The following is a 26,205-nucleotide window of genomic DNA, read 5'->3' as shown; positions in this document are numbered from 1 at the left end:
ATATTAGTTTTCTGTGTTTATACATCATGGATATGATAATTTTAAAGAAAATTAAAATTATACACAAGTTAAAATATTTTTTTCCTATACCAAAGCTGAGTTTCATTATATAATAATTTAGAGCTTTAATATTCTATTTAATGGTTAATTTCCTGTTATCTGTGTTGAAGGCTTGAATAGAATAATTAGTCTGGCATCATTACTTTAAATTAACATTGTTCCCTTCCACATTCCCAACTTCTTTTTCGAGAACAGAGATTCTTTTTCTGATAATGGGGGAAAAAAAAGCTGTCTTACCAGGCACTGCCAGTCAGATCAGACCAAATTCTATCTCAGTACAATCAAAAAGGTAGAAAATTATCTTTTTGAATCAGGAACCATTAAAACAGGTAGCTACAAACTTCCGGTTCTGTAGGACCAACATTTTACCTAAGAAATCTGTGTTTATGGGTTATGTTCCGTTCACACTCCATTTGCCGCTGATGGAGCTATGGCGGTGATGCTGCTGTTCACAGCGCTCCAAGCCGCCCGCTCGTTTCTCCGAGCGGCGTGGCAAAGCGTGCCCGTCGTACCCGGCCCGGCTGTGGCCGAGAACCTTCAGCACATTGTCCGTGTTGGTGTGGAGCCGCGATTTCGCAGCCCGGCTCTGCGGGCTTGGAACAGCGGGGCCGGGACCCCTCCGAGCCCCGGCAGAGGGACAGCGGGGCCGGGCCCAGCACCGCGGCGGCGTTGGTATGGCTACGGCAGCGCCGCCGCACTGCGCCTGCGCGGGGACGGGGGCTCGGTACCGGCCCGGCGGCCCCTCAGCAAGGGCTCGGTACCGGCCCGGCCGCCTCTCAGCAAGGGCTCGGTAAGGGCTCGGTTCCGGCCCGGCGGCCCCTCAGTAAGGGCTCGGTAAGGGCTCGGTACCGGCCCGGCGGCCCCTCAGCAAGGGCTCGGTAAGGGCTCGGTACCGGCCCGGCCGCCTCTCAGCAAGGGCTCGGTAAGGGCTCGGTTCCGGCCCGGCGGCCCCTCAGTAAGGGCTCGGTAAGGGCTCGGTACCGGCCCGGCGGCCCCTCAGCAAGGGCCCGGCCCGCTGTCCCTCAGCCGGGGCTCGGCACCGGCCCTGCCCGCCGTTCCTCGGGAAGGGTTCAGCGCCGTCCTTCCCCCGGCATCCCCGCTCGGGTGCCGGTGACAGCGGATTGAGGCTGGCCTTGCCAGCCCTCGCCGCTGCGGCACTCGCGGCTTGGGTTCTTGCACTAGCAAGCGGAAACCCGGCTGTGATAATAGGATTGCATCTGTGCAGGCAGTCCTGGAACTTTCAGGTAGCTCTCAACTACCTGATTTGGTGGTTGCGCTGTGCTGTGGTTCTATCTGCAACCCATGACTTGAAAAGCAAGTTAAATCAATAACAGCGCAGGTGTTACTTCCCAGAATTTGCCGAATGCATATCTTTGAGAAATGGCTTTCAACTTTTCCACATAATTAAATCTGATAGACAGCTAAAAATCGGGTACAGGTGGAGATCTCTGAGTGGCAAAAATAAGTCTAATGGCAACACTTCCATCACAGTGGTTGTGATGGAAGACTTGGAGGTAATTCACAGGCATTTCTCCCTGTTAACCTTGTGGCCTGCCTGCCACAAGCTGACACCACTGGCTTGAGGAATTGTTTAATACATGCATATGTAATAATCACAGAAATATTGGTTTGTTTTTGTTTGTTTTTGTTGTTTTATTTATTTTTTTTTTTGTAGTTGTCCCCGTGCTTTGGGTTTTTTAACTAGTTTATAGGGTAGAAATATGTACATAAGAGAGAAATAAATTTTAATTTTTCAGGAGGAAAGTACACATTGAGACAATTCAGCAGCTATGATAAAAGGCAAGAAGAAAGATGTCAAGAAGAAAGATGGTAAGAAGGCAGCTGGTGAGAAGTCAGAAGGCTCTGTAGTTACTACAGTTGAGAGTAGCTTGTCAACACTGCCAGATTTGCAGAATGAGTCAGTGAGTGAAGAAACTCAGGCAATTCCAGAGGCACCAGATAAAGAGCCAGATAAAGAGGAATCACCAGTCCAGCCTCTTCCTCCGATCCACGAGGAGCCTCTTCTTGCTCAAGTGATTATAAAAAGGTACACTTGTTACAAATACAGCAGTGAAGTCAGGAACTCTCATTGGGCTATCTCTGCTGTAGTCAGTGTCATACCAACAGGGATTTGACTTGTGATGTGAAGCAGAGAATCAGGTTATTCAGACCTAGTAGCAGTGACACCTTAGGAGATGTACAAGTGGAATTCTGCCTTCTTACATCCTAGAGTGCTGCTAGTGCTCTCTGCCTGGCAAAAGCCTCATTCTTTTAGCTTGTTCACCTTCAGTGAAGTTTTGTTAAAGTTTATAGACAACTGGTGAAGAAAATATATCATGTAATCTTTAGTTATTGCTGCCTTTTAATGCTTAAGGCTGCTGGTATCTCTTCAGAGTATCCTAAACTAAGGAAGCAGGCGAATGGCAATGTTAACAAAGTCCTTTTCTATTTCAATGTGTTGTTTATATGTAATGTTTCATATACCAGCATGCCTGACTGTAAGGTAGAAGGTGCTACTGATGTGTTTTTTCTTCTTAATTGAAGGCAAAATGGGTCTGAGGCAACTCAAAAATTATGTGGAATATTACAAGGAAGGTTCAAAAAATTGGAAATTTTCCTGTTGTTCGTTGTTCTACACAAGTTGCAACAGCTGACCTGTGTGTAGACCATGGTGAATCAAAGGTCGTTTATGATCAGTTGTGTGATTGTTTATGTGAATAAATGGTCATTTATGTGATTTAGATATATTGGTAGTGACTTGAAATCTTCATCTTTAGTTTGCTTTCTTTGTAGCTATGAAGGAGAGCAAGTCGGTGACTTCTATGAGGGTGAAGGATTTATATGTTTTAAGGGAGGAAATACTTACAAGGTGAGTGTACACATTTTTTAAAAAGTAGCAGACTAAGTTCTCTCTCAAGAGCACTGAGAAGTGTTGAAAGCTTGTTAGTTTCTGGCATTAAATCTCTTGATTTAAAACTAGTAGTTGGAGGGGAATTAACTTGTCATTCTTTTAAAATTAGGCTTTAGCTGGGGTAAGAATAAACCTGCAAATGATGCTATTCTCTTCATTTTGAAGGGTCTGTTTTCTGAAGGGCGTATGAATGGAGAAGGGACTTACACATGGGCTGATGGAGTAAAGTATGAGGTAAAGTACAATTTCAGTTTTAACTGAACACCATTGCACCCAGTTAGATGTGCAAATTGAAGGAAAGCAGATAAGTTGTAGTAATTGGTACAATACAGGTGGCAGCTGTAGAGCTGTGGCAGTGATTTCAATTACAAGCCTGACTTGTCCCAGAAAGTTGGGAAACAGAGTCTTAGTTTTTAATGTTGTAATTTAATCTTTCAGGGAACATTTACTAAGAATGTGCTGATGCATAAGGGCCGTTATACCTGGAATGATGGCAGTGTTTATGAAGGATCAATCCAAGATGGACTTAGGCATGGATATGGAGTTTTCAGGAGTGGTACTCATCCAATTTCTTACACTGGTTATTGGTGCAATGGCAAAAGACATGGAAAGGTCAGTAAGACCTAATGAGAGCATGGGCTCTGGTGATGTCTTCAGGAACAGCAAGTGTTACTGTTCAGAGGTTTTACAAAAGTGTTTTGTTCCGTTGCATGGTCTTATGCTGTGTAGAGATTTGTTTTTCCTAGGGGGTTTTTCTGAGTTTGTGAATACAGCTGAATACTGTAAACCTACTGTTGGAAGTCTGAATGGGTCAGAAAACTGATCTACCTCAGACTGAGTACTGTAATTAAGATGCCAAGGTTAGCCCTCTTAAAGTAATTCCAAGGGTTTTGAAAGACATGGTAGACTTTGATATAATGTGATAGGATTTTTCTTTTGAACACTTGGTGTTTTCTAAGGTCTTACCTAATATTAATCAAAAGAGGTTGCTTATTTAATTGTATCCCTTCCATTGCTTTCAGTACAATGAATCAAAGTGACCCAAGTATTAGAATGTGATTACAAGTGTCATATCATTTGTATGTGGTGTTTTATTCATGTAGATGAATATTTAGGTATTTAAACTGACTGTGCTCTTTGTTTCAGGGTTTGATTTATTATGATCAGGGACAGACCTCCTGGTATTCTGGTGATTGGGTGAATAATGTCAGAGAAGGATGGGGATCCAGACGGTAAATGTGATAACACTTCTTCTTACCCTCAACATTTTTTATTTTTGTATATTATGTTGCAGTTTCTCGTATTGTTTAAAGTGGGTACAAATGCTGTCATTTCATAGTAGTGTGTATCTTCTGCAGTGGAATAAAAATGTACAAAGCGCTTTATGATAAAAAAACAGACCTTCAGAAGTTTATTTTTATGTGTAGTATTTCTACTGACCGTTCATACAAAAGAATAGCTAAAGACAAAATCCCAAATCAGTTTTGGTAAACCACAATTCAGTATTGAAAAACAACACACTCAATTGATTTGAGCAGATGAAGCTGCCTTATGAATAAATAATTTATCTATAGAATTACATATAAACAAATACTGTTAATAGCTATGGCAAAGACTATTTGGGAGAAAGAGCTGGGTAATATTTTTAATGATTTCTAAATAAAAAATAGGACGTAAATGGTTTCTATAATAAAGCCTCTGTGTCCATGTCATAGTGAGTCAATTTTCAAATTAATGCTTACATTTAACCTTAATAAATTATAAATTTATTAGCAATGAGGTTTTACATAAACCTTTCATAAGATCAGCATAGAATTTAGTGTTAATTAATTTCTATTGTTTTTTTACAGCTACAGATCTGGAAATACCTATGAAGGTCAGTGGAAGAAAAATCTACGACATGGATATGGAAAAATGAAATGGCTGACAGATAATCAAGAATATGCAGGACAGTGGGAGTGTGGCATACAGGTATTAATTTCTTCCTTAGAAACCCTTCTTTAGTTCAGCATCTGTCCAGTACTCTAGGAAAGCTAAATATATTATATAATATATATATTTTTTAAGCACACTTTTTTTTTCAGCATGGCTCTGGCACCCACAGATGGTTTTTGAAGAGAATGGAAGGGTCTCAGTATTCTCTGTGGAATGAATATGTGGGTGATTTTGTGAAAGGGGAGCGCCATGGACATGGGATGTTCATTTATGCTGATGGATCAATGTACAGTGGAGAATGGGTGCATAATAAGAGGCATGGCAAGGTGAGTATTGTCAGAGCTACAGACAACAGCAGAGCAAGCTATTCTGCTCTGGATAGTGGATCTCTAGATTTCTGTACAGCAAACTACATTCAGTTTGCAGTGTGGAATCTCCACACAAAGGGCAGAGAAGTCCACTGAAAGCAGTAGGAGTCCTTCCAAGGACACAGGCTGATTCTGTGGTTAGATATGTTTTGGGTATACAAAACACTCCACATTTCACTGCGGAGATTTTCAGTGCAGTAGTTGCATCGAGTTCTGCAGTGGTTGGTCAGAATTTCACACTTTCACTGTGCACTAATAGATTTCAAGCTGTCCTTGCACAGAGAGGTTCTTAAAACCTCTAATAAGACTTTTGGAAAAACTCTGAGTGGAGTACCACATATACAACCTAAGGAGTGCATATGGGGGAGTTCTATAAGGAGCTCTGTATGAGGGGAAAATACTTTTCGAAATCAAGCACATACATGGTCAGTCCTTTATTCCAACAATCTATCTGTTTAATAGGTGACAAAATGCATTATAAAAAAGGGTAGGAAAAATTTGTTTTGCTATATTTTATTTAATATATTGCATTTTAGCCAATATTCTGAAAAGGAAATTTAACTGACAGAATTAGTGGTTTTGGGTTTTTTTTTTTGTTTTGTATTTATATTATAATTTATCTGTCTGTAGGGCATCTTTGTCTTCAAGAATGGTCATGCTTTTCAAGGAGAGTTTGTAAATGATCTTCCCGTGAAACATCCTGCTCGTCAAGGGTCTCCTGTGGAAGACAAAAAGCTGAGAGCCACTGGCACAAGAAAGCATTCTGGCACAAAATCAAGTGAGCAGCTCAACAAAACAAATTTTACTCAGTTCACGTTTTGTTATTCCATTTTACTATGATATGAAACTGTTTGTACATACTCAAGGACCAAACATATTTCTTCAAAGAACTTAGATAAAAATGGGAGTCATGGCTTTTGCTTCCATACTGTGTTTTCTGTGAGTGACACATCTACACCACATTTTGTAATGGATGGAACTGTTATCTGAAAGTTTCACATCTTTTTTAAAATGTATGCCTTTCCTTTTGGTTAGGAGTTGATTTGAAAAAATTTCTCTTTAGTTGTTCTGCTGTTGGTTGTGAAATCTCTACTTCTTATTGTGAAGGAATCTATTGATCCAAGTCAGTAATATACGAAGGAATAATACATGTTTTGTTTTCCTGTGTGCATATATATTAAACTATTTTAGTTTGTTCTAACTTATTTTATTTGCTTGGTAGAAAAGAACACAACCATTAATGACTTGGGAGAGATTTCTCTTCTGGGATCAGATATTGCTTTTGATTTATCCTTACTACTTGACTTGTTGCCAAGGGAAGACAGAGAGGAAGAACTGAAACATGTAAGTCTACTGTTTGATACTTTCAGTTTTCTCCTGTATTGTGTTTCACACTATTTTATTTCTGATTTATTTGTGTTAAAGTAACTCTTTCCATTAAACAATTATTCAAAATTCTGAAGGCCATGAAAACAGAAAAGCAGAAAGGATGAATAGGCAGTGGAAGCTCTTCTGAACTTCCACTAAAAAATGCCAATTAAAAATAGGTTAACATATCTGGAAGGGCATTGAGCAATCAGGTGTAGCTGCTCTGAGGTTTGTCTGCTGACAGAGGGTGATTTATTTCTATCACTCACCAAAATGTATGTATCAAAACTACTTTTGAGTAATGCTTTTGTGAACACTTAGCCAGGGATTTGCTATTCTAAGTTGCAAGGTCAAATAATGCCCAGTTACAGGATCAATATAAACTGATCTTCTCTTGCTTTGAGATGATGCTGAAAACATATCCTGGTTTATTTAGGTACAATTGGCTGTGCTGAAGCATATTTCAAAATTGAGAGAAGCCTACTACTTCTACAGTAGCTTAGGCTGCAGTCCTTCTCCTGATGGCACTTTCATCCTGACTAAGCTGCAGTTTTGGAGGTTTCTGAAGGACTGTGATTTTCATCTCTCCAAAACTCTCGCTGAGATAGATCGGCTGTTGAGAGGTTTGTATTCCTGGTGAGCAGGGTCTAGAATGGAGGAATTTTAATAATAAGCTGTGGAGAGTTGTAATAGCAAGTTCTCCTGGCAGCTCAGCTCTGGGAGTTAAGTGGTCCTGAGTCACTACCTCTGTGCCTGTGAGTTCTCAGTGGATCAATTTACATTTCTCTGGGCACTTTTGGTCCTTAGGTGAAAAAATATGAAATTAAAATACAGCGTAAAAAATTGCACTGAAGAGCCATCTTTTCAAAATATGTATTCACTCCTGATCTTGTCATTACTATTTAAGAGAGAGAGTTTTGATAGAGAAGTAGGAGAAACAAGTTGTTTTTTTTTTTTTTTTCAGTGTTCTTAACTTTGGTTTGCATGTAGTGGTTTTTTTTCTTCCATGGAGTCAGTTAATCAATCAATTCCCTTTAGACCTGCAGTGTCTTTAGTATGTGAAGGGCTTAACTCCTACTTTGAATCCCTTTTTATTTCTGTATATGCTGAGTGGATGCATTTTTAGAAAGAGAATTTTTCAAGATCCTGTTATAGGTGGACAGTTCTCCCTTGACCTTTGTTTGGAAGTGCTGCATTGTCTGGTCTGAGTCTTCCAGGAGTGTTGTTACACTGTGATAGGTGCAGAGGATAAGAAAGGCTGACAAATCAATATGCCTATAAGCATTTTAATGGATATGAGAACAGTAGAAATTTGAGTTTTTAAAAATCTTTTAGGTGATAAACCACTTAAGGATATACATCGTCCACTGGAGATATTACTGTTCAGAACATTTGTATCTGACCTTGTTCACCTGGCATTTCATATCTATCATGAAGAGCTCAAGTAAGTTTCATCTTCTAGTAAAATCTATTTCAGTGTAATCAGTTTGAATCTTCCCAGACAAAGAGTATTTTCGTTTCAACTATAGAGACGAAGTTCCTCATCTGGAGAAGTGTTTCTTAAAAATGATGTACAGGAATGTTCTGCCCTCTGCCTGTTGTGTCCAAGGTAAGCAATGCTATTTCTTCTGTGCAGAATTCATCAATTAGCAGTACACACATTGCAGTTTTATTGTAACTGTTATTTTTTCCCAATTCATTTTGAAAGGTGTCTTATATTCTGGTGAAGAATTCACATGTTTTGCCAGGAGCTACATTGAAAAATGCTGGGAAATATACAGAGATTTTTGTAGACCATGTCCCAGATCTCCATTTGAACCCACAATGAAGCTGAGGCAATTCCTCTGGATGTTGGATGTAATAATCTAATTTTGCTAACTTTTATTTTGTGTGATTAGATGTGCTTTCTTTGTTCAGTTTATATGAACCTTTTTAAATAGTCGCTGTGGCTTCGGCACAGCTGAAAAGGTGAGAGTGAGGTTATTTGTGCAAACTGTCCAAGGAACAGTAAAGGAACAGTTGTTCTATTGTTAACTACTGTTATTTGTGCACTTTTTCAGGATTTGAATTCTAATTTTTTACTTTTATCAAATCCTAGACAAACGTGTTTAAGGGAATATAAATATTTTTAATATAGTTGGTCCCCACTGTGTCTCCCTCTGCCCTGTCTATAAAGTGTATATATGAACATGTCCTATTGTTAGAACTTAAAGACTGACAGGTATTGAAATAACACTGTAAACCATTTAAATAACGTATTTACTACAAGAAAAGCATGAGAGTCTTTACTAAAATTCAGTAATTCAGGGACAGATCAAGATTACTATGAAAGTAGAGGACAATTCTCACTGATATGCCTGGGGTTTGGGTGCTTCACTTTATAAATCAGGAATTTTTTCACGAAGAAAGAATCAGATGGCAAAATTGTAATTTTTTATATTTTGTTTGTGAGCTTTCACAAGTTCTTTTGTAGCACTGCTTTTGCAATCTAGGGAAAATTCCCACTGGCTTCAATAGGACTAGAATTTCACTCTGCTGTCAATTACATATGTGGAAGTATCATTTGAAACCACTAGAAATTTTGGCAAAGGCTTGAAAGGGAGGTAGATTACGTCCATGTGGGGAATGCCTTAAGTGCAGTTAACATGTAACATTTATTCTTACCCAGGATTTTAAACTTCTCAGTGAACAATTAACTGCTCCAAGAGTTCTGGGAATATTTGTCAAAGTTGGTGCCTCTCTACCTAGCATCCGTGGTGTCAACCTGGAGCTGGAGGTGTGTATGGAAAAAAAAACATAGTCCATTGCTACAGGAACAGTTAAAATTGCTTTTAAAAACTGCTGCAAATTAAAGAATTAACTCGTACTTAGCAACAGTCTCTTGTAAATGACATGACTGAATCTGTTTTAAACAGGTCTAAGGAATCCATTATAAACCTAGTGTTGGGGTTTCTAGCCACATCCTATGCAATTAAAATATGATATTTGAGGTAATAGCTGTAGTTGTGTTACTTGTTAGAGAAATTTCTCATAGCTCCAGATACAACAAAAATCAATGCAGTTTTTTAGCTCAATATGACTTCCATAAAGTATCCTCTCCTGAATTTTTTGAGCTTCGGCTGTTTTCAGTTTTTCTTCAGAAGAAAGGATGTTTGACTAGACAAATGAGGCCAGGGGAACTTCACTACCACTTCTGAGTTCTTTGCTTGCTGAGGTACATAGGCCTGTTAATGAAGAGATTTTGTAAAAATGCACTAATTTACCACTGCATTTGTTTTACCCTAGATGGTTTTTCTGGAATTTTTTGAAGCTCTTCTTGAGTGTGCATTGGTGTATGTTACCGAGGATATGATCCTGAAGAAGGAAGCTCAAGATAATCAGAAAAGAAGTAGCTTTGAAATGAAGTTCTCTGAGGAAACCTCAGCTGTGTCTTTCACAGAACATTCTCCATCCCAGGTAAAGACAATGCAAACCTGTTCAATGTTATTATGTGTCCACTTAGAAAGCAAAGTCAGGCCCTGAAAATGTTCTTTTTCCTTACCATGGAAATCAGTTTCCTCTTTTTGCATAAACAAATATTTGATTGGGTCCTCCTGCTTTTTCTGTTTGTTGGTACTTTAAATTGTAATATCAGCGTAGACAGTTTTAGCATATTTGCACATTTTCCTGGATAACTGAAAAAAACACATAGAATACTTCTGAAGGGGAGCTGACAGATTGGTTGGCTGATGAAAGATATGTCTCTTCTGCATTAAGCTGAATGTCTAAAATTGTCCTGTAAAAATGGCATTGCAGCTGTTGCATGTAGAAAGCCTTGCTGTTTGCCAGCAGTTGAGCTGTCGTCTTTTTCTTTTTCCTAAATTTCTGAATAAGGATTTTGTAAGCTGTGAGATGCTACCTGTGACACTGGTGCAATTTGTGTATACAGAATAGTTGAAGACATGAATAGAATTGTTATTATTTGGAATTATGCACAAGATGAAAGTATTTTTATTAATACAAAAAGTATTCACAAATGTAATTTCACAGCCTCTGTGAGCCAATAATGCCACTGTACACCACCACTTCCCATTCTTTGGCCAGTTGTTCCTACCCTAGGCACCCATTCCCTTGCATCACTGCAGACAGTGACACAGTTGCACAGTGAAGTGGTCCAGTTAAAATAGTAAAAAAAAAGAAAAGAAAAAGAAAATCTTAATTTAAATGTCCTGAGGGTAAAAGCTTTCTTGTGTTATATTTCATTAGTGCACCTACAGCATAAGTATAATTGGTGCAGACATAAATAATGACATTTCCAAGGCAGCTGAGCTGTATACTCAGGAGCAGATGAACAATAGATGCACAATATGTAGAGCAACATGTTAGAACAGAGAAAAATGTCAAAGAACAGGAGCTTTCATTTTCTGTAATGCTGTAGCTCTGATAATCCTACTTGGCTGGCTGGTATTGAAGGTAAAGAGTTACCTGGTAATATTTGAAAAGGTGAAACACTCCTGCAACTTAAATATTTTGAGATAGGCATGATTGCAGGATGCATTTGGCTGGCAGAGTGCTTTAGAAAAGGGAGTTGGCATGACTCAAAGAGACTTGGGATTTCACTTTGTGATTTGAACACAAGCCCAGACTTTTAGTAACTGAATTTAAAACTTCTTGCCAGCCACCAAGACCTCATGAAGACACAGAGCCTGCTCATCAACCTTCTCTACTGGGTGAGTACTGTAAAAAGTGGCTGTGAGACTATAAAGTGGCTATAGGACAGTCACTTTTTTGCATGTTTCAAAACAATCAAACAGAAGCCAAATATAGAAACAGGTGATGTAGTACAGTTACAGAGGGCAGCTCCATTCAGTTTGGCAATTATGACAAAGTTTAGCTTTCCATACCTGCTGTACACAGATAGCTGGGCAAGTTGGAATCTCTGAATTTTCTGTGCTTTTTAATTATAAGCCATCACTTTTTCCTTAAAAATAACTTTAAAGGCTTTTTAAACCTTAATTCTTCCTGTTCTGTCTCACTCATGTGGGCATGCAGACAGGAGCTTGAACTCTGCATTGTGCCTTCATTATAAACAAACTTTTCATCATTTCAGAAGTATTATAACCATCAGTCTGGCTTTCAGGTAAGATGACAATCTATATTTGTTTGTGCTGAAGATCAAACTTGGAATTTCATGCAAAGGATTAAAGACTGAGTAATTTTAATTTTCTTTCTTTGCAATATCAGAAACTCTTCTCTCATTTTCCATAACTCCTGGAGGAAGCAAAGATGATGTGTCATTGCCCAGTGAGGACGTAAAAGAAGAACAAGATTCATTGAATGTAAAAGAAGGACAAGAAGAACAAGAAAAGGAATTGACAGGTAAAACAATCTCACTGTTTTAGGACTTACACACACAAATCTCTTGTAGCTCTTGAATTTTGAAGTTTTAATTGTATAGGCAAATTAAATCTTGTCACAAGAGGGCAGTAAATAAGCATTAATTCTGGAGGAAGATATTTTTAAAGACATATTCTTTAAAAGAAAATAAAACTTTGTGATTAAATGAGACATTTAAGTACCGACTTACATAGTTTCTCCAGTTTTAAAATGCTACATTTTATTTGTAGGACTTCTATAAGCTGTAATTTGTATTTACCATGAGAAACTCAAGCTGCAAGCCTGTCCATGGAGTGTCTTGGACAAACAAAATGTGTCACTGCCATATCCTGCTTCTTCTACTTAAAATAAGAATTATTATTAGTGGTGTGCCACGACTGGCTGGGATAAGATGCTTTGTTAGGACAGGCCAACATTCAGGTAAAAGAGATGTCAGTAAGAGCACTTTGGTACATTGAGGATAATAGTTTTTTGTACCATCTTCCTTCCAGCTGATCAGCAGGTCTCATCTGGTTTTTGTGTTTGTTAGATGTTTTCTGCTACTACAGAACTTAAATCCAAGGAGAGAGGTTGATAAGGATCTTTGTGCAGTCATCAGCTCTTTTGCTGAAATTTCATGGCTGAAAAGTTACATGTCTGAAAAACTGTTTGTTCCATCACCAGGGCCTGGCCTGTTTCCTGACATGGCAAGGGACACTGGCACACACCTGTTCCTTTCAGGTGGAAATGTTTGTTCCTCCCTTCCCCTGTGCACAGGAGTCACAGATACTGAACTGTCATCAGGTTACTGCAGAAAACTTATCACAGGATTAAAGGGAGGAGTTAATTGTTTTTTTGTACTATTCCCAGGGCCAAGTCACTGAAGCCTCACAAAAGGGCCACCCCCTTTCAGTTTGAAGTGTCTCACACTTTTCTTCTTCTGTACCATGCAGAAGACAAACTTTCCCCTTTTGCAGAGTATCAGAGCTGAAATATTGTAGTCCAAAACACATTTGAAATAGAAGTGCCCTGCTAAATAAATGTTTAATGTACATGTTGCAGATGAAGCAAAAGAATATGAACAAAAGGAGGTATTTAGTCTCTGGATACGTCAAGTGGAAATCTTTTTCACAACTAAGTTCTTCCCTGCTTTTGAGCATGAAATAGTGCTAAGGGATAAAAGAAAAGAAGTTAAAAAGCAGGATGCTGAATTAGCTGAGCTGAGAAAGATCCAGGCTGAGGAGCTGAAAAGGTGAGTGTTGAATCTTGTCTGGCAGTACTGTTATTTTCTACTAACAAAATCATTGAAAATGAGAAGTGTGCTTAAGAAAGTAGTATAGCATACTGTACCTGGAAAACAAACTCACAGATTTCATTAGTAACATACAGAATGTAACTCATGTGCTTTCTGTTACTGGCTGGAATAACAAATACAGGCTACTTTCAGGTTACAAACTCTTAGCTCTGGTATTTCCTGGCACTTGGGTCCTGCTCTGTGTAAAGGCAGTTAAGACATATTTTGACTTGAGGGGGTAATTAGAGACTTTCTGCTTCTCTATGCTGTGGCAGTTTATACTGCTCATACTATGACTAATATGTTAGGAGTTGCTTACCCAGTAGAAATCTGCCTCCCTCCTCTTACAGTACCTTAAATTCAAATTTTGTTCATACAGACTTATTGCTGAAAAAGAAATAGAAGAGGAGGCAAAAAGGCAAGAAGAAGCTGAAGCAGAAGAGGCACTTGCCTCATAGAGTGCCCAGGAGAGGAGCCTTGTCAAAGAAAGATGCATCTTGGGGGAGAGTCCTCTCTTGGAGAAGTCTCTAGCTGAAGAAAGAGGCCCCCAGAGAGAACCCTCACCAAAGAAAAGAGGCCCAGAAGTCAGCACAGAGCCTGAGAAGGAAGAGACAGAGAAGGCAGCAAGGTAGCAAGGCACCTGCTGACAAAAAAAAGAAAAAAAAAATCCTCTGCTGGCAACTGCTGAAGCTTCAAGCAAGTACTCTTCAAAGAAGGGAAAAAAAACCAAAACCAAACCAGAACAACCCCAGAAAACCCACACTTGTAGTAAGCTGTAAAAATGGTTCAACTGCACGCACATGAATTGCTGGTTTCAGAGGGAGCACTCTTTCACTGGGTTTTGGGTAAACTAGCAGGAATTTACATGATGCAAATGAACACAGATGTTCCTAAAGTGTAACAATTATTAGTTTTATTTTTCAGCAAAATATTCACATAACATATCAGAATGGAATGGTACAGGTGAATTCAGACTGGCTTATAATTAGTTTGCACATAAACATTTTTAAAATTTAAAAATTTTATGGTCAGAGTTTACAGATTTTAGTAGAAATTTTGATTCTTACAAAGCAAGTATTGCTTTACTATTGTCATTATTCCAGTCAATAATATGACTAATAAGTTCTTATGTTGAACAAGTGCCTGACATTGACATCTTCAATAAATCAGCCCTTTGCAGATCAATCCAAGAAGAAAATATTATTAAACTGTGTTGCACAAAGTTTCTTCACTTCTTCTGTTAAAAAAAAAAAAAACAAAAAAACAAAAAAAACATAAAGCTACATCAGTGTTGTATTTTACAGAGAAAATACAAGAAGAACTCTGGGGATTGTCATGGAGAATATAATTAAATTCAAACAGAAAAAGCCCTAAGAGTTTCTAATGTAGAAATACACTTAATATTACTCTGTCTTCAGGAGAAGATCAAGTCTGATGTCTCCAACTGTTTGAAAGGTGAGTTGTCTAAGTGGCTTAAGTGTAATTGATGGGCTTCTCATCAAACACTTCAACAGCAGCAGACTTGGCTTAACTTACAGTTAAGAGAAGTGTATTATAACCCCTTTTTCAGGGAAAGGAGGAATTAAGATATTCTGTTACAGTAAATCAAGTCTGCAAAACTTTTGCTTTGTGTTATTTGCTAGACTACACTTCCTAAGTTTATCAGGCACAGAAACATTCATTTACTGTTTCTGTATGGCAGATTTAATGCTGAAAGATAGTTACAGAAAGATTGCCAAGTTACACAACTTATTCCTCTTGTTAAAATGTAGGTTGCTAGGCTTTGGTCCTGGCAAAGTATTAATTCTTTCCCATTGTGTAAGTGAGCACATTGCTTCCTGTTAAAATGGAGAGCCCTAGAATTGCTGCAAGATTCAAACAGATTTTTAGAGAAATAGCAATGTAAAAGCTTATTGCATCTCAAAGTTAATTCTCACTCTTAGTCATAGTAAATCATTCTCAAAACCACATTAGAAATAAGACAGTGATGGATGAGGGACAGGACAGCCACAATATGTAACTAACCCTGCATCACTGACAAATAAAAACTCAGATGTAAATATATTAATCTCCCATCTGTAATACACTTTTAAAATTACTTCTAAACTAAGCTCACAGTTCTCTATTATTTGAAGGAGGAAGAATGACTGATTAATAATTAAAAATGCCTGCTGAATATTTATGCTGTCCTCTCACAGCTAGTAGCAGGCAGACTAAAACCTTAGGCAAACTCACCTGCTCTATCAAAGATCAGTCCCAGTCCCTCTCTAGATTTCTCATGAGATGGGTTTTATTACTTCTCTAGGGACATATTTTAGGAGTAACTGTATTTAAAAGTAATAAGAAACAATGCTTACCATTAACCTCAATCAGATTTACATTTTTTTGATTCAAAATAACATACAGTTCTCGCTGGTCAGACTTTTTCCCAACTACCCAGTAATCACTCATTGCCTTCACAATAATTTCCTCGTCTTCATCAACTCTGAAAGAAGTATTAAAAAGTAAAGAAGATGGCAGCAAGTTCATCTTCAACAACTTTATCTGTAATCATTAGGACAGTTCAATATCAGAAATTGTTGTTGTGCAGTCCTAACAACAACCAGATATAGTCTATAAAGCTGTCACTAACCCAGTACTTCCATAATATGATGAAACACACTTTTTTCATTTATAGAAAAATGGAAACCTTGTCCTTAAGCAGAGTGGGAAACCAGCTTATTGAGAATTAGAACTAGGGGCATCCCAGTCATTCAGCATTGTCATGTTCTTTCTTAATTTTTGTCATGACAGAGGATCTCTCCCACCTTGTAGCATGATACCCATTGACAAGAAGCTACTTAGCTTCTCTATCAGCAGGACTGCAGTAACTGCAAGGTTTGCATTTCATCCATTGTCTCACCCCTAGAAGCCACCAGCTGTGTTGGGCAGGTAGGACACAGGCAGAAGCAGATGTCCCTGTCCTTTGCACTTCCCTCAGAATCTTGTGCTTCCTATCCCATTTGCTATGGCTACTCTGCAGCCTCCAATAGATGAGATAGTTTCTTTGATAGAGGCATGAGCCCTCTTTTAATTTTTTGTTTAAAAGGACACTAGAAGTTTTTTCCTAAGATGGACTACTTCTAGACCAACATAAAATACCAAACCTAACAGCCAGCCATCAGCAAAAAGACTGGAAAGCACCACTCCTTTGCAAAAAAAGAAAAAAAATCTGCTTGACAGTAGGAGTTACAGACTATTTAACAGTTTAGCATTACCTGGAGAAGTCACTGTTGATGTCACCGAGAATCTTCATGAGGTCAGGGTGGACAGATGCAAGTGATACACTGGGTGTTTTCCTCATGTGAATGGTGCTTTTCTCTGCCAGGTTCATGTGATTGAAATAGATGAACTTAAACTGAGGTTCCTTCTCAGCCCTGGGAAGATTTAAATAGAAAAAAAAAAAAATATCTGTAATACCAACATGCTTTATAAGCACAGGCTTCCCAGAGACTGGGTAGTGAGCCAGTGTAAAGCTAACTTAGACAGCCTGGACTTATCTTCACATTGAAGAGACTTGTGGGATTGAAATTCATTTTAACACACTTTAAAAAAAACCAAAAGACAACTGAGCCTGCAGAACCAGCCAGTGTTTCCCCTTCTGCCACTCAGGCTGCCAGTAAACACACAGAGGGGAGTCTGAAGACTTTGTCCCACTTCACAGTAGTAATTAATTTGCATTTTTCTAATGAGCTGGTTTTTTTTTCTGGCCCCATTTTGTTCCTGCTGCTCTCCCCTTTGTCAGTCCAAGCTCATTTGAATGGATCTTGGGTCTTTAATCTGAGCAATAAGTCATCTTCTGTTCATGTCTTTGTTATTTGTTACAACCAAGAGAACAAACTCTTTCTTGAGCCAGGCAATTAGATTTTTTCCCCATCATTTGTGTGGGCAAGCAAGAGACTGTTTTCAAACTCCTGCCTTGGCAGTCTTCCTCCATTTCCTCTTTTATGAAGTTAATATAAAAACCTAGAACTGTATTTTTTTGTAGAAGTCATGACAAATTCAGACTGACCAAGAACTGGCTGCAGCACTTGCTACTTGAGGCAATGCATTATTTAGAACCAGGAGATACTGTGATGACACCACTCACCTTAGCAAACAACCAGATACCCCTGCTCTCTGTCACCCACATGCATTAGTGTCAAGGAACTGTATCATGTTTTCAGGACACCATGACATTAAACTTTTAAAGAGTTAAAGCTGCCAAAGCCAGAACCAGATGACATTTAAAAACCCCAAGTTTAATGATTTAGTAGATTGGCACAATTTCAAGCACATCCTATTCTATCCTGTGTGATTTTGTTGATTTGGGATGGTACCACTGACAGTTCACTCACACACCTATCTTTGGTTGAATTCCTTTTATGTTACCATATGGGATACTGTTTCTTGCTTCCCTAACTAAGAAATCTATCAAAAAATAAATACAATTTTACTGCAAGTAAGCTGTAGTTCTAAGTCAAGTGTATTTTTCAAAGCATTAGCATCCTTTTTCTTTTGACTGTTTTTTGCCCCTCAACTAATTACCTTAGTCCTGCAAAATAGAAAAATAAAAGACCTTTGTTTTCTTACCTACTATACATGGCAACATTTCAAGAAGCAGTAATTCTGGAAATGTCCTCAACTGTAAAGGTTCCATTGTAACCAAATAAATTTCCCATTTCAGCCAGACAAATTCCTAAATTAGTTTCCTAAATTAGTAACATCTACTGTTACTTCAGGGAGACCCAAATATACAGTAACATGCACTTTATAAACACTTAAGATGCAGAAAAGTAGACAAGCATTGTTTTAAGTACACCATTAATGCTTTCAAAATTTGGGCTTCTGCTACCTTCAAGCAGTTCATTTAACCTAACTTTTCACCAACTAATGAGGGAATGCAGCAGGAAAAGAAGTGTGGTACAAACCCTGATATTCTCTTGTTGATGTTGTATTGTTCACATATGTCTGATGCCAACACCGTGAGCTGAGGCCCAACAATGCTGTCCAGTTTTCTGCAAAACTCCAGTGTGGGTGGAATTGAAGCTGTGTCAGGCAGAGAAAAGGGAGATGTGAGATTCTCTTCCCACAGCTGAAGGTAAAGTTTCTGTAATTGTTTTCTTTAAACATCAGCCAGAGTCCAAGGACAAATTTCTCCCGTAATGAAAATCTCAGGGGTGATTTTGAATGTGGTTAACTGAAGCAGTATTTAGTCATTTTATTGTGTAAAATGAGTTACTTTTACCACTGGAACAAAGATAAAAGACTGATAAAAGCTCTCATGAAAAAGAGACTCAAATTATTTTTCAAGATCAAAGCTGTTTGTTAAAGTATTTTACATATAAAAATCGTGGCAAATAATTGATCCTAATAGGTACTTACCATCAATCATAAAGCATACAGCTGCACTCATGGCCTGGAACAAAACAAAAGCAAAAAAACTCATTTACAACAAATTATTTTAACTAACTCAAATAAATGACAGTACTTCAGTGAGGTCACACAGAGGTGAGAAGAGATTTGAAAATCTTTTTTAGAGGTAACACTTCAATAGGATAACCTTTTTTGCAGTCCTGCACAACTCAGGTTAGCTATGATTTTAAAATTCAGCCTAGTTAACAGTTTAAGTTGTTGGGGAAAGATAAAACTTGGTAAAAATGCACTTTATACAAAGGTATCTGCAAGAAACTCCCATTTAATGTCAGAACAAAATTTTTTTTTGTTTTACTGATTAATCCCATATAAAGCCAGGCAAGAAATCGCTTAAAGCAACAGAAGGCTGGTATTTTATTTTAATAAAACAATTACTTGTTTTCGACAGGGTACAGGAGAGGGGAGAATTCAGGATTTAAACCTTGTTACTAGAAATGCCAGTTTTCTGCCTCTTTGCTTTAACCTGGCCTTATAATGCACCTTTCTATACAATTCCTAACAACTTCACATCATTGTCACCTTCATTGCAAAGAGATTCCTAATTCTGTGGAGTAATTGCAGAGGAAACTGTAATACCTTATAAACAATTAAGTGAAGCTCTTCATAAGTGTCATCAGTGTTAACGAATATTTTGGGGAAACGGCATTTTGTCTCTGGATCATTAAGATTTAAAGGTCCAGTAAGAAACCTAGAAAATAATTCAACAGGTCAGATGGATTCTTGTATTTCAGTTTCTTGAATTTAACAGATGTTCTCCAAACTTGCAATTAGGAGTTCTTGTGATTAAGGATGTCCAAACCCACAATTATGCAAAATAATGTTGCCTGCTTGCTTAAGTACAGAATTCCTCACTGACATGTTGAGTACAGAGGAAGAATAAATAGATAAATCTTAGATTAAATCTACACCTTTGTCTGGAGTGCTTGACTGAAAAGAAATTACTGGAACAATTCCCAAATTCATCATACAGTGCATTAAGAACAACTGGGAAGACAAATAAATATGCAGTAATGTTAATGAAGCATTTTCTCTTTTTTCCAAGGGTCAAGTTTTACATTGCACCAACTATTGCATGACCCTCTGGAATGAGCTGTGTGTGGAATATGCACTCAAAATAAACACTCCTCCCAAATGTTTTGCCCTGGGGGGAAGAAGCAGTAGATGGTGACAGTAAAACAAGACCTACCTTCCATAGTGTTGGAGATTCCCTGGCATTTCTGCACGTATTGGAGAATCTCTTCCTGCTAACTGAGGGGGAAAAGAACAGGAAAAAACAGCTCAGAGGTAGAGAGAAGAAAGATTTCTCTTTGGTACTTTAGCCTTTAGTACCAGATAAACAGGAAGACAAAACCAAACACAACCAACCACCTTCCCCCTCAAAACCCCCAGCCCACTTACCTCAGGCTCCATGTGCCTTGGAAACAGAGATGTTGTGAGATATTTGTACAAAATTCTCATGTCATCTTGCTCCAGTCCACTCCTAGAACATTGTAGGGGAAAAGAAACAAATTATGTTTGTGCTGCAGTTTAGATCACACATTTTCTTTTAACTAGCTCAGACCAAGGCTTTTCTTACTGAATGGTAGCCTGACTCGTGTTCTCTCATTTTCATCCAATTCTGTCACTAATTTAAAAGCTTCTCTATTATGACACTTACTCATAGGATTAGAAATGGAAGACACACAAAAGAAGTACCTACCAGATAAGCTGGTCATTGTAGAGAAATGCAGTGTACTTGACTATGTTCAGGCTTTCTTCCATCCTATTAATAAATGACTGAATTTTCAAGTAAGTCATTTTATCCAGAGGAAAGAAGCTGATTCCACAAAACACATCCAACAGATCACAAGACTGTAAGTGCAGTGTCTGCAAGTACTGAGAGAACAATGACAGTTGGCTTTTAGAATTCAGAAAACTTAAGGTTTTTTTAGCCAAGGTATAGATTTAAACGACAAATCTGAGTCTAACCCTTAACAATCTGGACTAAAAATCAAAGAAAAAAAGTCTTTCTAGCACTGCATGTCTGATACACTCCTTCATGTGGCAACAGACCTTTTACAAAGGTTTGTAGTGATAAGACAGGGGTTTCAGACTGAAGGAGGCTCAATTTAGATAAAAAAAAGTAGCTTTGAGGATGCTCACACACTGGTTGAGCTTGCCAGAGAGGTGGTGAATGCCCCATCCCTGGAAATATTCACAGCCAGGTTGGACAAAGCTCTGAGTAATCTGATCTAATTGAAGATATCTCTGCTCATAGCAGGGGGCCTAGATGACCTTTAAGGGTACCTTCCAACCCAAACCATTCTGTGATTCCATGTGTGAGAGCATGAACAGTATTCCAGGTGTCACTTTGCTTTCATGTAATCATTATGAAAACAGCTTTTAAGGAAAGTTCAAGATCTTTTGAGAGTATAAGCAAGCAAAGCCTATCTTGCTGATATTTAATTTGAGATTCAGCTGTAGAAATAGGAACAGATGCTTTCAATGTGTAATGGAATAAATAATTTCAATTATTCACTTTATTGATGGACTGTAACTTTAGCAAGAGCTTTCAAATGCACTGTCAAGTAGTCTGTGGAAGATGCTTTATCCAATGGCTCCCTCTACAGTCACTTCACATTACTGAGTGCCCTCAAGTAATACAGACCAACAGGGTGACAGATCTCTGTCACAGCTTGTAAGACTCTTTGTTTTAGCAATAAAAATTTATTACTTTATTTTTTTATAAAGGTCTACTTTAATTTAGTCTGGACAGTAGCACACACCAGCTCATCATGGTACTCATTGTACAAATGTGTTTATTCTGGAGTCCACCACAAGCCCTACAAAAAACAAACAAGACCCTCCCCAAATGCACAAGCAAAGCCTATACTTCTGTTTGCACAACACTGTGCCATTCTAAAAATGTGTTAAAAGAACAAAATTTTAAACACCATTAGGCAATGTCTACACTCCATCATTATCAGAGATCTCAAAACCACCTAATCACAAGATGCTGACAGCAGTCCTGTTTCCTTGATTGCAAATAAGAAAAATGGAGGCAGGCAGGCACTTTTCAAGTGTGATGAAACTTCTCATCTAGGAACTCAAAATTCTGCCAGATAATACTACCGAGTCAGTTACTTTATGTGAAAAATAAGTTTTGCTTTTCATTCTTTCATTAAAACATCAGCTATGAAATTACATTCCAAAGACTAGTTATAATGCATGCAATAATTCCTAAAGCCTTCTTAGGATTGGCTACTAATTCCACATGGGGGCTGGAGTAGGGCAGAGAAGTTAAAAAATCTGTTCACTATTTCACAGTACTACAGGACTTTAATCCTGTCCATGCAAGTTGTGCAGTCTCCAACCCTGGAAGTTTTCAAGTCTCAACCACCCAAAGCTCTGGGCAGGAGAGTTTAAATTCAGTGTGCCGTGCTTTGAGTAGGAGGCTGAACTGGATGAATCCCCCAAATTCGTTCTAACATCAATGAATCTTCAACAGTCACTCAAATGGGTCTGTACAAACTGTTATCACAGTAACCAATTCAAACATTAAAGCAGAACTTTGAAAGAAGGAACACAATTCCATCAGAGAAAAGATCCAACAGTCTTGTTCCATCAAGCCATAACCACACTTGTGGTTCAACTCCACTTAAAGAACCTACTCTGTCAGAAAAAGCAGGAAGTATTTGACAAAATGAGTAACCACATACTTTGTGTTGACTCTATATCTTTGCCTGTGTTTTATAGTCACATTGCTGCCAGTTTTTCTTTATTTTGCATTTTATTTCCAGTGCAGAATCACACTGTGTGTGCCTGAAAAAGAAGGTCTTACCCGATGGAAGAATTTCTCTAGTCTCTCCTTTAGCACTTTCACACCCCCATCTTCCATGGCTTTCAGGAATGTGCCATTGAAAAGCTAACAGTTTAAGGGGAAAAGAATCAGTTAGTTGGGTAATCATTTACAGTAATTTTTTGTAACTTGGCTATGAATATAGATTACAACACAGCTCTCATTCCTCAACATACTCCACATCAATCCAAATGTATCCCTTCTTTATTGAAAAAACATTTAGATTTGCAGAGTCCAGATCAGAGGCAAGTATTTATTTATCATTGAAGTATCTCATGCTCTTGTTTTGTAAAAGGCCTTGAGCCTCCAGTGTTAACCCTACCTTGTACATGCTGTAGCATTGCTGGAGGACTGAACTATAAACCTTGTCCTGCAGGAAAAAGAGCAGCACATCAATAGGAGCAGAGGCAGAATTACAAGTATTCTTGCTGTTATACATAACATGTGTTTTCAAAGAACCAGCAAAGACACAAATGGGAGAAATCAATCTTGGAAAAGTTAAATGGCCTTTTCAGTCAGCCTCTAGAAATGTCTCTGTGCTTCCCTGCCAATTACCCTTCCAGTATACAACTGAACAGATCTAATGATTATGCAGGTTGGACAAGAAATCCTATCATAGTTATGAGCTTTTTTGGTTTTTCAGATTATTAGTAAATATTACTAGCAGTCTAAGAAAGTAATACTGGCACCTAATAAAAATACATAGATTTAAGAACTTAATTAAACAAACAGATCCTAAGAAATATTTACCCACTCCAAGCTAAAAGTCTCACAGCTGTATATTTCACCAGTGTTTATTCAATAATCTTGAACTGTTCTCTGGATAATTCTCTATCTTGTGCTCTTCTTTAAACTTTACTGAAAAGTACTTTGCTCTTTTTCCATTTATGGAGATAGGTATATGAAAATCAATTTGAAAGCAGTTCAAGAAGAATTAAACTAAGATATTTCTGGAAGTACTCTTATAAATACAACACAACTCATTAAAAAAAAAAAAAAAAAAAAAAAGTTCATTATTACCAGCAATTCTTCTTCCTGATATTCATAGACTGGCTTTCCATCTTTGTGTTTTTCTATTATGGGATTCCGTACAACCTAGGAAGTGGAACAGGCTGGTATTAGACAATGCAGAATGCATTGAGAACATTGCAGGATGGTGTTTTAGGAATATGCATATCACGTGCATAAGTACCATGACCATCCAGAAGTTTTCTTCAGGTTCATGGAAAAACTGTCTATTCTTCTGTGTGTGTAGGGATTTTGCAGGTTTCGTTGGGCTAAAGGTCCTGGAAATAAAACGTATTTGTAGATATAGATATCTACACACACTCACAACATGAAGGCACATAACTGAGATATTTAAATACAGTGATTGTGCCAAAACAATCACCCAAATAATCAGACTTCCTACCTCGTGAACTGCACTATAGCTTCACATAGCCCCACATTTCTAATTTTTTCATTCTTTTCCACTTCATTTGGATGATAGAAGAGAATCTTCTTTTCTTCCTAAAATAAAAAGAATCCAAGCAAATGCATTTTAACAAAATCAAAGAATGTTGAGTTCACAGTTTGCTTGTTTTTTAATTCTGTAATAACCCAGGCAGAATTTTATTTTGTACCAAAATGGGCTTCTGTAATAATGGATAAAAGGCATATTAGGCACGCTTAAGCAGTCAATCATCCCATGATATGTCAAAATACTTTGTAATTTGAAGGCTATTGAAATCACAGGCCCCAATCACTTCTCAGCCTGTTCAAAGCAAGACGAGCTTCAAAGCCAGCTCAAAGCATGGCAAGCTTCAAAGCCAGCTCAGATTGCTCCAGGCCTTGTCCAGTCATGTGTTCAATACCTCCAGAGATGGGAATTCCACAACTTTCCAGCCCTGCTCTGATGTAAGTTCACTTCCCTGTGGAGAATTTTTTTTCTACCTCATCAGAATTTCCCTTCATCCATCCTCAATCTTTCACTTCAAGAACCCGACTCCATCATCTACCACCATCCTTCAGGCAGGTGAGACTGCCCTCTGCCCCCTTTCCCCCCTGTCTCTCCTTCAGGCTGCGCAAATGCAGTTATGGTACACCACAGACTGCATCCCCCTGAGTGACTCAGGGCTTCTCCACTAGGCTATTTTGGTTTGCCAGTACTTTTCCTACTCTGGGAATCCCCGGAGGAGCACAGCACCCACCAGCAATCTCACATGTGCTGGACAGAGGGGAAGCATTGGCTTGGCTGGAGCTGCTGAGCCACCCTCCCTCCCACAGCCACAAGCGCTCGCTGCTGATTCACGTAGGACCTGTTGTTCACAGACTCCCTGGTCCTGTTCTGCAGAGCTGCTCCCAGCCAGTCCCTCCGAGCCACCGCGGTGAGCCAGATTATTTCACCCCACACACCGGGCCTTGCTGAGCTCCGCGGGGTTTGTGCTGTCCTCTGAACAGCGGAACAGCAGCTTCGCCCGGCCTGCAGTCACCCAGGAGCGAGTGGGGGCACGCTCAGCCTGCTCATCTGCCACTGCTCAGAATGTAAGTACACTGCTCTGCTCAAAAACTATCAAAGCCGAGCATGAACCACACAATACGCTCTTACCTAAAGCTAGTGACTAGAGCTTCTTGACTTTCCTTTCTAAAGGACACAATGCCGAATAAACACAAGCAGTAACTTGACTGTAACTAAGCTAAACAGTAATCTTACTACCATATTGTATCTACGTCCAGAAACTTATTTTTAGACAAAGTTAAAGCATCAGTAAAACAGTTGCTGACTATCCAGCTCTCCATCTGCGAGATACGCCCCGCTGCTGACACCACCTCCGGTTACTGTTTCTTTTCGGTCGGAAGCGGTGACAGACCCCAGTGGGAGCGGCAGTCGTCCCCGGCCTCGCGGATACCCAAATGCCAGGCAGGGATGCGGCGGCCGCGGGCCGGGCAAGCCGCAGCTGCGGCCGCCTTTGTGCGGAGCCGCTCCGCAGGGACAGCGCCGAGCCCGCACACGCTGCGGCCGGGCCTCGGGCACGGAGGGATCGCCGCGCCTTCCCCGCATCCCTGGGCGCGACATTCGCCCGGTACCTCTCCCTCTTTGGGCCCCAGCTTGGGGTTGTAGATGAAGAAACTGAGGAGGGTCGGAGCGAGTTGCTTCTCCTGGCCAGCCGCCGCCGCCGCCGCCATCCTGAGCCTGGGGCCGGCAGCCGCCAGACACCATCGGGGATCGGCCCGAGGCCGCTGCGGCACCGGCACCGGCCCCGCCGCGCTTCCAGCGGCCCCGGCCCGGCCGCGGTTCCGCCTCCGCGCCCCGGAAGCGCAGCAGCAGCCGGGAAGCGCTCCCGGCCCGGGCGCCCCGCAGCGCCCCCAACGGCGGGCGCGGGAACGGCGGGAGGGGGCGACTGTGCCCGGCGTTCCCTCAGCCGTAGGCTGTGCCCGGCGTTCCCTCAGGCAGAGCCCGTGCCCGGCGTTCCCTCAGCCGCAGCCCATGCCCGGCGTTCCCTCAGGCAGAGCCTGTGCCCGGCGTTCCCTCAGCCGCAGCCCATGCCCGGCGTTCCCTCAGGCAGAGCCTGTGCCCGGCGTTCCCTCAGGCAGAGCCTGTGCCCGGCGTTCCCTCAGCCGCAGCCCCTGCCCGGCGTTCCCT

General features: G+C 39.7%; 2 protein-coding genes across 6 annotated transcripts; one reads left to right on the top strand and one right to left on the bottom strand.

Moving 5' to 3' along the window:
• Nucleotides 1-762: 762 nt before the first annotated feature.
• RSPH10B (radial spoke head 10 homolog B) lies at nt 763-13,958 on the top strand. 5 transcript variants are annotated; one of them, XM_056503771.1, is made up of 20 exons: nt 763-850; nt 1,818-2,107; nt 2,854-2,929; nt 3,137-3,205; nt 3,410-3,583; nt 4,118-4,203; nt 4,822-4,942; nt 5,056-5,232; nt 5,905-6,052; nt 6,497-6,618; nt 7,079-7,265; nt 7,978-8,086; nt 8,172-8,251; nt 8,351-8,499; nt 9,311-9,418; nt 9,928-10,098; nt 11,300-11,351; nt 11,866-12,000; nt 13,060-13,249; nt 13,671-13,958. In XM_056503771.1, the coding sequence occupies exons 2-20, from the start codon at nt 1,851-1,853 to the stop codon at nt 13,747-13,749; spliced, it is 2,490 nt and encodes an 829-aa protein (XP_056359746.1). In that variant the 5' UTR covers nt 763-850; nt 1,818-1,850; the 3' UTR covers nt 13,750-13,958. The 5 variants fall into 5 exon arrangements, with proteins under 5 accessions (XP_056359746.1, XP_056359745.1, XP_056359749.1 ...); XM_056503770.1 differs by having other exon boundaries at nt 770-938; XM_056503774.1 differs by having other exon boundaries at nt 778-894.
• A 224-nt stretch (nt 13,959-14,182) lies between these two features.
• CCZ1 (CCZ1 homolog, vacuolar protein trafficking and biogenesis associated) lies at nt 14,183-25,881 on the bottom strand. The gene is made up of 15 exons (XM_056503775.1): nt 25,650-25,881; nt 23,995-24,092; nt 23,776-23,869; nt 23,604-23,678; nt 22,906-22,953; nt 22,566-22,649; nt 20,445-20,620; nt 20,144-20,225; nt 19,932-19,993; nt 19,322-19,433; nt 18,695-18,728; nt 18,241-18,358; nt 16,549-16,707; nt 15,649-15,776; nt 14,183-14,528 (listed from the first exon to the last, which is right to left on the bottom strand). The coding sequence occupies exons 1-15, from the start codon at nt 25,746-25,748 to the stop codon at nt 14,473-14,475; spliced, it is 1,425 nt and encodes a 474-aa protein (XP_056359750.1). The 5' UTR covers nt 25,749-25,881; the 3' UTR covers nt 14,183-14,472.
• Between the last annotated feature and the right edge of the window lie 324 nt (nt 25,882-26,205).

The sequence above is a fragment of the Oenanthe melanoleuca genome, chromosome 14 (genome assembly GCF_029582105.1).
Source record: "Oenanthe melanoleuca isolate GR-GAL-2019-014 chromosome 14, OMel1.0, whole genome shotgun sequence".
NCBI lineage: Eukaryota > Metazoa > Chordata > Aves > Passeriformes > Muscicapidae > Oenanthe > Oenanthe melanoleuca.
This window is presented reverse-complemented; position numbering and strand designations above follow the sequence as displayed.

Bases quoted from the DNA above. Each gene is read 5' to 3' on its own strand.
- CCZ1 (XM_056503775.1), bottom strand. From the start codon at position 25,748: ATGGCGGCGGCGGCGGCGGCTGGCCAGGAGAAGCAACTCGCTCCGACC. The intron at 24,093-25,649 runs GTACCGGGCGAA...TTTTTATTTTAG, and splicing joins TGGGGCCCAAAGAGGGAGAG to GAAGAAAAGAAGATTCTCTT. The intron at 15,777-16,548 runs GTAATGCTAAAC...TACTTCTTTCAG, and splicing joins ATCAACAGTGACTTCTCCAG to AGTTGATGAAGACGAGGAAA.
- RSPH10B (XM_056503771.1), top strand. From the start codon at position 1,851: ATGATAAAAGGCAAGAAGAAAGATGTCAAGAAGAAAGATGGTAAGAAG. The intron at 3,584-4,117 runs GTCAGTAAGACC...TCTTTGTTTCAG, and splicing joins ATGGCAAAAGACATGGAAAG to GGTTTGATTTATTATGATCA. The intron at 6,053-6,496 runs GTGAGCAGCTCA...TTTGCTTGGTAG, and splicing joins GCATTCTGGCACAAAATCAA to AAAAGAACACAACCATTAAT.